Consider the following 13,832-nt stretch of genomic DNA (forward strand, 5'->3'; position numbering starts at 1 on the left):
GCAAAACTGTGTGAACCTGTCATCCTCGGGAATGGGCCCACAGCTTCCCTGACATCATCAAAGGGGTTACAGCCTAAAAAAGGGCCACTTCTGGGGTCGCCTGGCCGGCTCAGTTGGAGGAGCACGTGACTCTTAATCTCGGGGTCATGAGTTCGAGCCCTATGCTGGATGTAGAGATTACTTAAATAAACAAATGTAAAAAAAAAAAAAAAGCCACTTCTGGATGCTCAGCTTCGAGACACTTATCACTTTACTGTTCTTTCACTAGAGGCCTTAGTCCCTCCTCCGTTGTAGTGTGAGTTTTAGACTTCCACAAGCTCCTCCCTCGACCTAAAAGATTCTGAGAGAACTTGCTGAGGAAGGCCAGGAAGTAAGTAGTCACGGGAGGAGCTATTTTAGGCTAGACGAGAAGCTAAGTGGTGGTGGTTGGGGGGACCCCCTCCCCGCTCTTAAAGAGAGGACGAATCAAAGGACAGGGGTCTTCTGAGTAGAGGGGGCGACAGTAAGGGCTTCCACCTTGGTGGGAAAGCACGACTTCTGGACCAGAAACCTCCCTCGGGGAGGAGTGGGGGGCAGTGCTGAGGAGAGTTGATGGAGAGAAGTCGTCCTATGGGAGGTGGTGGCCCTGGGACCCACGGTGCCATAGGCGGGCAGAACTGGCAGAGCTGGATTCCAGCTGGGGTCTAGCGGGCTTCAGATTCTGTGTGGTTCCACTATACCACTCAGCTTGTGTACAGCCCTGAGCAAGTTCCTCAACCTTTCTGGAACCTCCACTTCCTTGTCTGTAAGATGGAAGTCCGCATACTCACCAGGTAACGGGTGGTGTGTGTCGGCAAGCAGGCCTGTAAGGCACTCAGGAGAGCCTGGCTCGGTGTAAGTGCTTGGTAAGTGGTGACAGCAGCTATTAGGAAACTGCTGGTTGAGGGGAGCTGGCCAGTTTGTCCCCCACCCCCTGCCCTGGAGGCACCTTCTCCTGCCTCAACTGGAGCCCAGACCAGACTCGGCATCTACTCCTGGTCCGACAACGGCCCTGGCGTGCTCCATCTGCTCTGCTGTCCCTCTGCCCCTGCTCAGCCGAGGGCTCTGCTTCCTTCATTCCTCGAGCCAGGGCCGGGGATGGAGGGGCTCCCCACCTTTCTTGAGGACTACTCTGTGCCAGCACATAGCAGATGCACCAGTTCCTTGGACGGAGGGAGGGAGGAAAGAGAGGAGGGAGGGAAGGCAAAGGAATGAGGGTAGGTGTCCAGAGCTGAGATGGGGTTGCAGGTGGCATAATCTCCAACTTGGCAGATTCCAGCAGGGACATGTGGGTGACTGAGGTTCTTCCCTGGGTCCGCAGCAGCCAGGCCACTTGGGGGGGAACGGGGGGAGCGCCTCACCTTTGATGATGGACTTCATGTCACACTTCACTGAGTCGATGTTGTGCAGTGCGATCAGAAGCTCTCCAGGGTTCAGCGGGGACAAGGCTGAGTTCCCTTCGCCTGTAGGGAGGGAGTGGGAAGGGGAAGGAGACAGTACGGCGCCTAAGTGAAGAGATATGTCTGGGTCCTGCAGATTAGGGGAGTGGTGACTGAAGATGAGGTGCCCTCTGCTTCAGTGGGAATAGGAGGATAGAGGGCTAGAGCAGGGGAAGGAAGGGGGGACTGCCTCCCCCTCTGGGAAGCCTTCACCTTGCTCTCCTCCTCCCCCACACTGGGTTCCTACCCTTCTAGGGCAACATCAGATGTGGTCCGGCACTTCCTCGCCCTCCTCCCTGGGCTGTGCCCCCAGAAGGCCGGACCCTCCCCCCCACCCCCGGCACAGCACAGACATGGGCATTTGCTGGACAGGACAGGCTGGGCCGGGCAACGTGCTCGACAACAGCACTTAGAGGCAATGCTAGGGGAGGCGGCTAGGGGAGATGGTGCTCTGCTGGTGCGGTTTGGAGGGTCCCAAACACTCTTATGTGGGGGTTTTAAATCACGTGTTATAGGTGCAACAGACAGCCTCACTCCCCCCCTAGCACCAGCCCCTGGGGTGAGGGGGAGGAGTCGGTCCTAGGTCACTGGGTTGTTTTTCTATGTTGGAAGTTCTACTTTGCTTCTTTCAACCATGTTAGACGCCACCTACCGTGCTGGGTGCCCAGCAGGCGGTTGAAGACCTCTTTCACCACGATGGGGTTGAGTTTGATGAGCTTTGGCAGGGCCTGGATCACTTCTTTCTGCAGGGGGAGGGCAGGGGAGGCCGGTCAGAGGGCACCCCTAACCCAAACGCTCGCCCTGAAGTGCGAGAAGCTGTGGCCTTGCCACACCCTCGGATACTTCCCCCTTCGAGCTCCCTCTGGTCCCTTGGGCTTGAGCTTTCTCCGAGTCACTGGGCCTGACTCAGCCCCAGCCTCATAACTCCCCATCTGAGCCTTCCTGGTGCCACACGCCCCACGATGGCCCCTGCAGGGGGAGGGTATCATCATCATCCCCACTTTACACGGGAGAAGACTGAGGCTCACCAGGGCCCCACAGCCTGTTAGGAATAAGACCTGGGCAGGGGAAACACATTTAGGCCTTGGGGCAGGCCTGTGTGTGCCACTGTGATCCTCACTTGACAGAGAAGAAAACCGAGGTGCAGAGAAGGGGGTGGCCCGCCTGAGGTCACAGAGGATAAAGCAGAGGTGAGACTGCTCTGCAGTCTGAGGAGCCCTGGGATGGGCTCAAAAGCGTCTGACATGGGTACCTGGGCACCCATTCCTGCCCTGCCCCTGTCTTCATCAGTGGGGGCATCCGGACATCCAGCTCTGTACCTTCTCCAGTCCATTGAGCACAGGGATGAGGAAGCGGACATCTGGCAATCGCTTGTGGTAGAGATCCCGGACCCGCTTCACCAGCTCCGGGGAGGGCGGGACTGCAGGCAAAAGAGTAAGCAGGGGACACAGGTCGGGTGAGTGGGAGCTCCAAGAGGAAGGAGAAACGGTGGTGGCTGTGTGCGAGGGAAGGGGAGGGCCAACTCCATTTCAGAGCAGGAATCTCTGGCCCCTGGTTTCTCAAATGCATTTAGCAATATACCCAGCAGCTCCGAGGGCCAGGTCTTAGAAAGGGCCCGTGAGGAAGGTCTGGGACATGGAGGAAAAGGCTGAAAGGTGGGGGTCCCGGGAGCACCTTTGTCCGTGAGGCTGTGCAGACATCGTGTGACCAGTGTCTCTGCCCCCTTGGGACAGTTTTCTACCAACAGGAGCAGCTCTGGGGAGTTCATGCCCATTCCTCGGATCTAGAAGGAGAGAGAGGGACGGCAGGTTGGGGAAGGGGCTGGGTGATGTGCGGAGGACTAGGGGGGCCAAGGGGAAAACTCAGGGAGGCCCAGGTGTCAGAGGCAGGGTGGCTGGGGGGATGATGGGACTCTGGGGCAAGAACTGGAGACAGAAGAATAGATCTTAAAAGTGCCCATCACTAGAGAAAAAACACATGATAGATCAACAAAGGTGACGGACATTAACTAATTTCCTGCAATATACGTATGTCCGCAAACATTATGTTTTACACCTCATGCGAACACAAGGCCGTGTGTCAATCATACCTCAGTGAACCCAGGGGAAAAAAGAACTGGTGGCGGGGTTTCAGGGACCTGGGGGAAATGTGGGGAAGGTGGGAAGAGGCAGGGCGGCAGCATCTGGCCTCCCTCCACCCCACCTCACAGGGTGTAGACTCGCTGTAGCTCCAAAGCCTTCGCCAGCACTGGCCGCCTCCTTAGCAGGCGGGGGCCCTTTCTGTCACTTCTGACCTAACCTGACCTCTGATGCCCAACCATCATCTGAGCCCTCCAATTCCTCGGTGAAGACTTTTCAGGCTTCTAAAGGCATCAGTGACGGCCAGAGCCCCGCGTGGCGGCCTGCTCAGATCAGAGCTCGACCTGCGTCTGCAGCCTGCTCCACTCCGTGGGCAACAAATGCAGGGGGCACTGCGCCAGGCTGTGAGGGCTCACGCCTTCCTCTGCCAACCAACATTTATAACGGTCCGTGGAACTGGCAGTCTGTGCCCTCCAGGAGCTCACTGAAGACAGGGGGAGGACACCGCTGAATCCGGGTGGCGTGTATTTGGGGGTAAGCCTACCAGACTCTCTCCTTTTGTATATGTTGGAAATTTTCCGTAATAAAAAAAGCAAGAACAGAGAAATATAAAAAAAGTGGTTTCCAATCTAGCTACAGATTGGAAAAGCAGACAGTCTGAATTTCAGGTGCCAGTTGCTTTTCATGTGGGTGACCTTGGGGCTCTGGAGAGAGCGGCAGGCGGGACTTGTGTAATGACAACTAAAGACTCCCACTGGCCAGACAAGGGAAGACCAGCTCCTAGACGGTGAGAGTGACACAGACGTTTACGTGTACGAGCTCATGGAGTTCCTGCAGCAAGCTTGGGGGACAGAATTATCCTCCCCATTTTTACGAAGAGGGGCCAGTTTGCAAAGTGAGAAGCAGAATGTGGACCTGGGTCTGCCCAACTCCAGCCTAGTAACTGCAGGGTGACCCTGGTGTCCTTTCATTGGCAGGTGGGGCAGGTGGACCACCCACAAGCCCCAGCGCCGCGGGACCCAGGGCGGCACCGGTTGGTGCTGAGCCCATGCCGAAGTGGTACCAGGGGAAGGGCTGGACTTGGGGCCTTAGCCCTGCCCACGGATGGGCAGAGCCTGGTGGGCTCAGGGGCCTCACCGGCTGTTCGATGACCCTCAGCACCGTCCGCTTGATGTCGGCGATGGCCTCCGTGTACACGGCTGCCAGTTCGTGGATAAGCTTGTGGTTCTGAGGCAGGAGAGCCAGGTAGAGGTACAGACACTGCTTTACGGTCTCCTCGGTCCAGGGTGCCGCCACCTCTGATAGGGCAGGGAGCGGGGATCAGGGACCACTCTCCTCCCCACCGTCTCCCACCCTCAGTGTCTGTCCCTTCTTTGGGAGACAGCACAGAAGGGAGGCAGGCCCAGGAAGCCAAGCATCAGGGAAATGGGGTGGGACCAGGACTGCTCCCCTTTTAGAAGCCTCTGCACTGAAGTCCCACCTCGTCTCTGCCCATCAATCCACAGGGCAGCCAGATGGACCTTTCCAAAGGGAAGTTCTGACCCTGTCCTTCTCCTGCTCTGTGCTCCCACGATTACCCTATGCCCGTGATAAATCCCCTCTAGGAGTGCACCCCCCCCACCCGGGACTCCCTGTGGCCACATCCTCCTTTTGACAGCACCCCCTGAGCCCGCACAGGTCCCTTTGCACACGTCACTCCTTTGCCTGCAACGCTGCTGCCTAACTCCCCTCTCTGTATCTCCTCATCCTCTGGGTCTCACGCAACCAGTGTCTCTCCTGGGAGGTCTTCTGGGCACCCGGGCTGTGCCAGGGCTCCTGTTTTCCCAGAAGGCCACGTGCTTTCCATCACAGCCTAAACCTTCCAGGTTTAATTTTTTTTTTTTTTTTTAAAGGAAGCTCTATGCCCAACATGGGGCTTGAGCTCACGACCCCCAGATCGAGAGCTGCATGTTCCGCTGACTGAACCAGCCAGGCACTCCTAAACCTTCCAGTTTAATGGTCTGTTCCCTGGGGCTTGGGTCTCCCCACCTGTAATTCTGAGGGACCCGGGGCTTTTGTTGAAGGAATGGGCCTATGCCTGGCCCTTCCTGGAACCCCATCGCTGGCTAGCTCTCCTTATCCTCTCTCAGTCCTCCATCTCCAGGATGCTCTCCCTGACCCCTGCGGCTGAGAGGAGACGCCCCTCTGGACTCTCGCAGCCCCCAGGCCTGCTCGGTCTGGTTATCATTGCCTGGCTGTCTTCCCTAGTAGGCTGAGCAGGGCTCAGCTTCAATCCAGCTCCATTCCCCTAGGGCCTGGCCCAGAGCCTGGGATCCAGCAGGTGCTCAATATGCATCTGATGAAGCTGCACCAAACCTGTATCCTTGTCGGCTCCAAACAGCACGGATGGTGGGTTGGGGTGGACCAGGAGTTGCAGGTAGTTGAGGGCAAATTTCTCCACATACTCTCGCAGCTGTTCCTTCTCATACATGCGCTTGATGAACAGTAGGGCCTGGGAACGCACCTGAAGGGAGAGTGCGGGCAAGATGGTGGTAGGGGAGACCGCTATTCTGAGCTTGGCAGGACCAGTGGGAAAACAAGCCCAAGACTGAGAAAGGCCTGGTCTACCTGAGTCATCTGTGCCCAAGGCTGATCGCTGGATTGGGGGAGAGGTTTCCTGGCCCAAGTCAGGGCCTGCATCACCTCTCCAACTACCTGCTCAGCCCCATCCCTTACTGTCTCTTGCCTTGCTTGCTACGTTCCAACCAGAATGAGCCTTCCTTAGTTCCTCAAAAGTGACAGCATTCGCCTCGGCTTTGAGACTTGGCACAAAAGGTTCCCACTGCCCAGAATGCCCGTCACTGGCTCTATCCCATTTTACTCAGACATCACCGGCTGGGAGCCCTGAGAACAGGGACTGTTCCTGGGCACTCCTTTGGCCCCAACAGCACCAAAGGCCCAAGCCAGAGCCAGAGTCCACGGTGAGGGTCTGCTGAATGAATGGACACACGACATCAGGAGAGGAGGTGGCAAAACAGTTGGGCAGGGGTGGGTCTAGGGCCCTCAAAATCACACACAGGCACACACCTTGTTCCCTCTGTTCAGTCACACCCATCTACTCCTATTTCAGGTCTTGGCTCACCTGCACCCTCCTCCAGAAGCCGTCCTTAAACCCTGTTCATCCCCCACCGCCCGGGGTCGGGTAGGTCAGGCCCCTCCCCAGGGCCCCCACACGAAGTGTGCTGCTCTGATGCTGCCCCACTCCATGGGTGGGCTGTGTCCCCACTGCTCGCTGACAGGCCACACGGCTCCTCTCCTGTTAGCTCCCCCTCCAGGCCCCAGCACAGCCCCAGGCCATACGGGGCTCCTCAACATGGGCGGAGCAGGAGGGAGAATGGGACTGCCCTTCCTGGGAGGATGAGTGTATCTGTGTGTATATCCTAGGCAGCTTCATGCCACCATAAATGAAAAAACATCCGCCACCAAAACACTACAGCAGGAAGGGCATTAGGCCCAGAGAGGACATTCAGGGGCATGTGGAAGAGACCGGGCTAGGCGCTCAGCACAGAGGAAGGACGGAGTCGGCCCAGCGTGGGGCGGCAAGGGGTCACCTTGTCCTTCTCGTGGGAGCTGAGGTCTAGCAGAACATGCAGGTACTGGAACTGGCGGGACGGGCGCTTGAAGATCAGGTCTCGAAGAGTGGACATGCCCAGGTAAGTGCGACTCTGTGGCAGAAGGGAGGGACACCATAGCTCAGCCCACCTGCAGTGTGCCCCTGGGATATCTCCCTCGCCTCCCTCAGATCCAGTCCTGGACAAAAGGACTGCGTCCCTCACGGAGGGTCTAGGCTGTGTGCCCCTCAGGCCCCCGACACAGGCCCCTGTCCCCCTGCAGGGCTCCTGCATGCATCACGGTGCTAGGGACTGAGGGAGATGGGCTGACCATCCTTACCTCATCCTCGCAGTACTTGCGAATCACCTCCAGGGCACTCTCGGTGATCAGTGGCGCCTCCAGCACAACTTTAGTGAAGATCCTGCCAGAGATGAAGGGGGAGGGAATGGCTGCGGCGGTGAAGCTTCCCAGTCCTGCTGGAGCTTAGACCCGGCAGGGCTGCCCCTCACATATAGCTTGCTCAACCCCCCGGGGACAGAGCTTTGGAGTGTGTGCATGTGTGTGATTTTGAGGAGCCGGGTTCACACGCTGACAGCTGGGTGACTTAGGCAGAGACTCTACCTCTCTGAAGCTCAGTTCTCCCCTTCATCAAAGGGGATTCCTGACCTTACTCATTTACTACAGTAATGAAAGGGAACGATGGGGAGTGGGGAACGGTACTGCTTTTCAGATGTGGTGGCCAAAAATGGCTGCTCTGAGGTAACACTGAGTTGACACTGGGGGATGAGAAAGAGCCAGCAATGTGAAGAGTTGGGGGAAGAGCATTCCAGGTACAGAAAGAGGAACTGCCAAGTTGGCATGTTCAAAGGTCAGAAGACAGAAGGCCAACGTGGCTAAAGTCTGGGGACAGTGAGGAGCAGGGGGGCAGAATTAGAAGGTAAAGAGGTTGGTAGGAATTGGGTTACGCAGGTCTCACAGGGCACAGAAGGAAGGCTGCACTTTATCCCAAGAGCAATGGAGAATCATGGAAGGTTTTTAGTGGGTAACAACAAGACCGTATTTACATTCTAAAATGTCACCCAGGCTGCTGTGTGGAGAATGGATCAGTAGGAGGTCGAGAACAAGGAGGAGGCTAAAGGAGCAATTCAGGTGAGAGATGAGGCTGGAGAGAAGTCAACCTCCGAAACAAGTCTATGAGGCTAGGCCCTGTTACCTACAAGAACGGAGGCTCAGAGGGCCCGCAGCAGGGTGGAGAATAAGCCCAGGGAGCGGGCCCCAGAGCCCACCCAGAATCTGCCTTGCACGTGCCTCCAGAAAGTAGGGAGAGCAGGGAGTCTCGGGGGATGGGAATGAGGCCTTCGGTGGTGAGGAGGGAGGTGATGAGAAACCACAAAAGGAAGGCAGGGCACAGGAGAGCACAGGGCGGTCCCCCTCACCCATCCTTCTGGTCTGGCTTCTCCTGCAGGCCGGAGAGCAGGCGGATGAGGCAGTCCTCGTACTTGTCCAGGGTGCCCGAGGCACCGGCTGCCAGGTAGGCGTTGTACTCCTGATACAGCCAGGCGAAGGCCAAGTCCAGGCGGGCCCGCACATCCTCCAGGATGAAGGACAGGACCTCGGCCTTCAGGCCCGAGTCAAACTGCGTCACCAGGCTGGCCAGGATCTTTATGCGCACCTGACAGGAGAGTGGGTGTACATGTGGGTGTGGGAATGGGAGGCAATCCCAGACACCTCATGATCGTGCCTTACAAGTCTTCCTGCCCAGGTTCAGGGACCCCCACTAAAGACCTGGTGTTAACTGAGGAAGGCAAGCTGAGGAAGCTTATACCCCACAGGAATCATTTGTGTGGGAGGAAAAAAAAGGGGTGGGGAAATCAATCATCACAGAACAAAACAGAGTTTGTAAAAGTAGTATCTACACACTTAGGTACACAGAGAAAGATCCTGAAGGCTTCCTCTAATTTGTACATTGGTAATCTTGGAGGAGGGGGATGAGATGCGGGTGGGGGCCAAGGAAGACTTATGGTACACCTCTATGGCCTAGAAATACCTTTTTAACAGAAAGAGTACTTTTTTATACTTCTTGGTTAATTAAAATTAAACTTCAAAAAAAAGGGGGAAAAAGTTGCTTGGCTGAGGTTACAATGCCAGTGCATGGCAGAATCAGGATTTAGACCTGGTCCATCTAAATCCCAACAATAAGAAAAGCACTATTAAGCACCAGGAAGAAAGAACCCAGCAGCAGCCCTCACTTGTAGGGCTCTCCCAGGCAGCCAGCTCCGTGCTGAGCGAGAGCCATGTGTGTCCATGCATTTCCTCCTCATCACCATGTGGAGCTGCTGCCGCCGCCTCCATTTCAAGGAGGACAGAAGAGAGGCGTGGAGGGCTGGTGGGCAGCCCAGCTGGGACCCGGAGCCAGGGAGCTTTGAGCCTGGGGCCGTTTCTTCCCTGGGCTGTGAGGCAGGCTCGTGGGGAGAGGGTCTGGAAGCATGGGCCAGGGAGACAGGGGCACACCTGGGCGGCCCCACTGCAGGCCACAGCCTTCTCCGCCCGAAGGATCCGCTTCACGGCGCCCAGCTTCATAGCCTCCACCTGGGCGTCCGTCAGGGGCTTCAGCACATCGCTCAGGCGGAAGATTTTCTTGCGCCCACCAGCGCCCGCCAGCCTATATGAAAGAGTAGGGACAGGGACACGGTGACTCAAAACGTCCTTTCTGGAGCCCAGGTCCACCCCAGGCCATACACCGCCACGGCCACCACCCTGCCTTCCTAACTCTGCTATGACTCAGGCATGGCAAGGTGTAGGGTAATGAGAAAGAAGAGGGTGCCATTTTGTTTTTGTAAAGCGTGTCTCAGGGAATCCTTCTCTGAGGAGGCTGTGTGGGAGTGCAGATCTGAATGAAGCAAGAGGACGAGACACACAGGTATCTGGGAGATGAGCTTTCCAGGTAGAGAGAACAGGAAGTGCAAAGGCCTTCCGGTGGGGACCTGCCTGGCTGTTCAAGAACCAAGGGGCCAGTGTGACTAGAGTGAGGGGAATGGAGAGCTTGGAGGGCAGATCAGGCACGGCCCGGACAGCAGGTCTTGGGCGGGGGTGCAGGGACTGGCTACATTTTTTGGTCTGTAAGGGGGATAATAATGAAGAGGAGGATGATAACAACCAGTAGCACTTATGACATGTTAGGAATCATGCTAAATACTTTACACCAAATTCACTATCAACCTCAAGAGTTATCTAATTTAATGATCTATCACTGTAAACTCTTTAACTCTCCCTAGATCCTTAGAGGGAGATATTATCATCCCAACTTTAGACGTAAGTAAGGAAGGGGGCATTTTTACGTAATAGAAAACAACAATTAAGGTGGTTATGGCACCGACTCTGGAATCAGACAGATCCTCATCCAGCCCTAGCTGTTTATCTGTCTTTGTCAGCCTGTCTTTAACACACGCACACACATGTGCATGCACGCACCAAAAACCAGGCTTCAGTCCTTCACCTGCACCTACCAGGGGACTCACCGGGGCTGCGTGACAGGGATGATGGGCTCTGGCCTCCTCTTGGCCTGGGGTGCCTCCTCCTCCAGAGTAGACATGGAGCTCAGGGAGCCCACCACTGAGATGGCCTGGCCCTGGGCTGACAGGCGTCGCTTGATCAGGACACTCTCTGGCTTCACCACCTTCTCCTCCTTGGGCTCCTCCTTGCACTGTTTGGTCTGCTCCACACCTGAGGGGGAGGTAGCAAATGGGCTCCAGGAACGTCACACCCCCTTGCTCCCATCCAGGGACCTCCTGAGTGCTGGGCTCCATTCTAAGCCTTGTACACACAAAGCTCATCTAAATCTGCAAAACTCCATTCTGAAACAGGCACACCTTTTATCGCCACTTTGCATATAACCAAGGCTCAAACTAGATAAGCCATTTCCTGCGGGTGGGGGCACCAAATGGCACAGCCACGTTGGAACACTGATGAGCAACTTCTAATAGCACTGAACATACCCTACCTATGACCCAACACCACCATTCATTGGTATATACCCAAGATAAACAAGGACATGTGTACACCGAAACACTTGTACACACCAACTACACTAAAAAAAAAAACAACCAAACAAAAACAAAACCAAAACCCAACAACCCTGCCCCCAAACCCAAACAAACCCCAAAAAACACTTGTACAACTTCATTCACAACAGTCAAAAACTGGACATAAGCCACAGGTCAATCAACAGAAGAGTGTATAAGCAAACAATGGCCTATTCGCATAAGGAAATACTACTGAGAAATACTAAGTAAACCACTGGTTCACACAACAACATGAGGGCATCTTAAAAATTTATGCTGAGCAAAAGAAGCCAGACTCTCTATGATCCCGTTTATATGAAGTTCAGGACTAGGAAAAACTGATCTATGGAGACAGAAATCAGAAAAGTAATTTTCTCAGGAGGTGGGGTGCTATCAGTGCTGATTGGATAGGAGCAAGAAGGAATGTTCTGGAATGGTGGAAATGGTCTATATCTCCATCTGGGTGGTGGCTACATGGGTGTGTTCACTTTGTGAAAATTCGCTAAGATGTACAGTTAAGAGTTGTGTTTCTCTGTACATAATTTATATCTCACTAGTATTGTTAATGTAGAAAAACACCCAACTCAGAGGTTCAGTAACTTGACCAAAGTCACACTGCTATTGCGTGGCTGAGGTAGTCTGGTTCAACTGAGACTTCAAATCCAGGTCCACCGGATTCAAAAAGCCCAGGGCCTGAAAATATTAAGCACTCAGTGTATCTATGAGACCTGTAACTGTTTATACCTAACATCTCATGTGACTTTCATTTGTACTGCCCTGAGGAGGTGCTCTTCCAGGAAGGAGAACCCAGCATCCACAGTACCAATCCCCAGTCAGGGCAAGAGCCAAAGGACACTCACCTGGTCCCAGTCCTGCAGCTGTCATCTGTGTGGCCATGAGCCGAGCCAGGTGCTTGATCTGGGCTTCAGTGCCTGCTGACTCCACTGGGGTATAGATGGCTTGGAAGGAGGCGGGCATGGCCTCAGGCAGATACACCATGCTGATGAGGACCTGCAGGATGCCGGGGAGAGGAGCCCTTCCTTACTCACTGACTCAACAAGCCTCTCTTCCATGCTGGGCCAAGGCTGGGTTACATGGAAGTGACTAAGACAGTCCTGGGCCTGCTCCTGTGGGGCTCAGACTCCCGGAGAAGTCAGAGAGAGAACGGGCAATGGTGCATGCACTGTGGTACACGAGAGCAGGAAGTAAAGGGGGCCATAGGACACGTCAGGAGCGGCTTTGGCTCCCGGGGGAAGTGGCAGCTAGGCTTAGAACTGAGAGGAAGGCCAGTTTCAGGCTGGCCCAGGCGGATGCCTTGCAGTGGGAGCAGGGTACGGATTCCAGGCAGAGCAGCAGCATGGGGGAAGGCTGAGCAGCAGCAGAACCCTGCCCAGGGACTGCAAGTTCAGTGAAGAGTGTCCTGTGAACCAGAAATGGACTTAAAAAAAAAAAAAATAAAATAAAATTCAGTATCCTAACAAGAGCTCATCCAGTTTTGTCAGGAATCGGTAACAAAAGGTCATTTCCAACTCCCTACACGCTTAGAGGTTTAAAGATATACCTGAAATAAGAAAATAATTAGAACAGAGAGAGAATGAAACCACTACAAATCAAAATGTGTGGGATGCAGCTAAAATGGTTCTTTCACGGAAAATCAGATCCTTTAATGCTTACATTGGAAAAGGTGGTTGAAAACTATTGAGCCAAGCATTCAACTTAAAACGCTGGGATAAAATATTCCAAAGCAGCAGGGAAGAATAAGGACAACAGAAATAAAACAGAAAAGGTTACAGAAGAGTATCAGTGAAACTTCAGAGCCGGTTCTTTCAAATGACTGAAAACAAACAAATTGATGGTGAGACTGAACAACAAAAAAAGGAGTTAAGGACCCAATACTCGGGACAAAAAAGCTGCACATTACTACACAGACAGCAGGTATTATAAAAATAAAAAAGAATCCTGTGAAGAACTTTAGGCCAATAATTCGAAAAGAGCGTGAAGAGGACAGAGCAGGTACCACGAGTTAACGGAAGCATCACCAGACAGGGCCTAAGGCAGGCTGCATTCAAATTTGATCCGGAAGGAAACAGAGAGCCCTGGCAGGGCTGGAGCAGGGGAGCTTCACAATTTACTTCTGGCTGTTGCAGGGGGCGTGCAAGCCAGAGCCAGGGCACAGGCAGGTAGAGCCTGGGCCAGGTAGGGGCCAGGGGAGATGGAGAAGAGAGGAAGGTCTGGCGGGGAGGCAAAAAGCTTAACTCCCAGGTTTGTGGGTCGGGAACTGGGAGGCTGGTGTGCCAAGAACACAGAGAGCGCCGAGGGCCTGCAGAAGAGCACATGGAGAGATTCCACAGGTTTATTCTGACATAATGAGTCTGCGGTGCCTGTGGAACTTCCAAGGGGAGAATGAAGCAACAGGCAGATGCCTTTCCAGACCTGGAGCTCACCAAAGAGATATGAGCAGGTCAGAAAACTCCTTCTTGCTACCCTGGTGACAAAAATTCCACTTCATTCACCCAACAACTAAGCCTCCTGGAGCCTCTAGGCAGAGGGAAGGGAAGGCCGAGGGAGACTGATGAAGAGGCATTGTCCATGAGCACCCAATGGAAAGGTCTGGGTGCTGCTACAGCCCGAGGACTGATGTGAGA

The 13,832-nt window shown here is 54.5% G+C and overlaps 1 protein-coding gene across 2 annotated transcripts in view; it reads right to left on the bottom strand.

The window, feature by feature from the left end:
- SYMPK (symplekin scaffold protein) overlaps nucleotides 1-13,832 on the bottom strand; it is a 35,473-nt gene that overhangs the window by 4,705 nt on the left and 16,936 nt on the right. For both annotated transcript variants that reach the window (XM_028087916.2, XM_028087915.2), the window contains 12 exons: nucleotides 12,048-12,198; nucleotides 10,645-10,849; nucleotides 9,638-9,788; nucleotides 8,563-8,798; nucleotides 7,466-7,547; nucleotides 7,126-7,239; nucleotides 5,891-6,038; nucleotides 4,673-4,833; nucleotides 3,132-3,240; nucleotides 2,777-2,877; nucleotides 2,110-2,200; nucleotides 1,380-1,481 (listed from right to left, as the gene is read on the bottom strand). In XM_028087916.2, the coding sequence (XP_027943717.1) occupies nucleotides 1,380-1,481; nucleotides 2,110-2,200; nucleotides 2,777-2,877; nucleotides 3,132-3,240; nucleotides 4,673-4,833; nucleotides 5,891-6,038; nucleotides 7,126-7,239; nucleotides 7,466-7,547; nucleotides 8,563-8,798; nucleotides 9,638-9,788; nucleotides 10,645-10,849; nucleotides 12,048-12,198 (1,651 nt within the window). The remainder of the gene's footprint in view (nucleotides 1-1,379; nucleotides 1,482-2,109; nucleotides 2,201-2,776; nucleotides 2,878-3,131; nucleotides 3,241-4,672; nucleotides 4,834-5,890; nucleotides 6,039-7,125; nucleotides 7,240-7,465; nucleotides 7,548-8,562; nucleotides 8,799-9,637; nucleotides 9,789-10,644; nucleotides 10,850-12,047; nucleotides 12,199-13,832) is intronic.

Source organism: Eumetopias jubatus, unplaced genomic scaffold (genome assembly GCF_037043125.1).
Source record: "Eumetopias jubatus isolate StellerSeaLion01/CBP00866 unplaced genomic scaffold, mEumJub1_p1.0 scaffold_10, whole genome shotgun sequence".
NCBI lineage: Eukaryota > Metazoa > Chordata > Mammalia > Carnivora > Otariidae > Eumetopias > Eumetopias jubatus.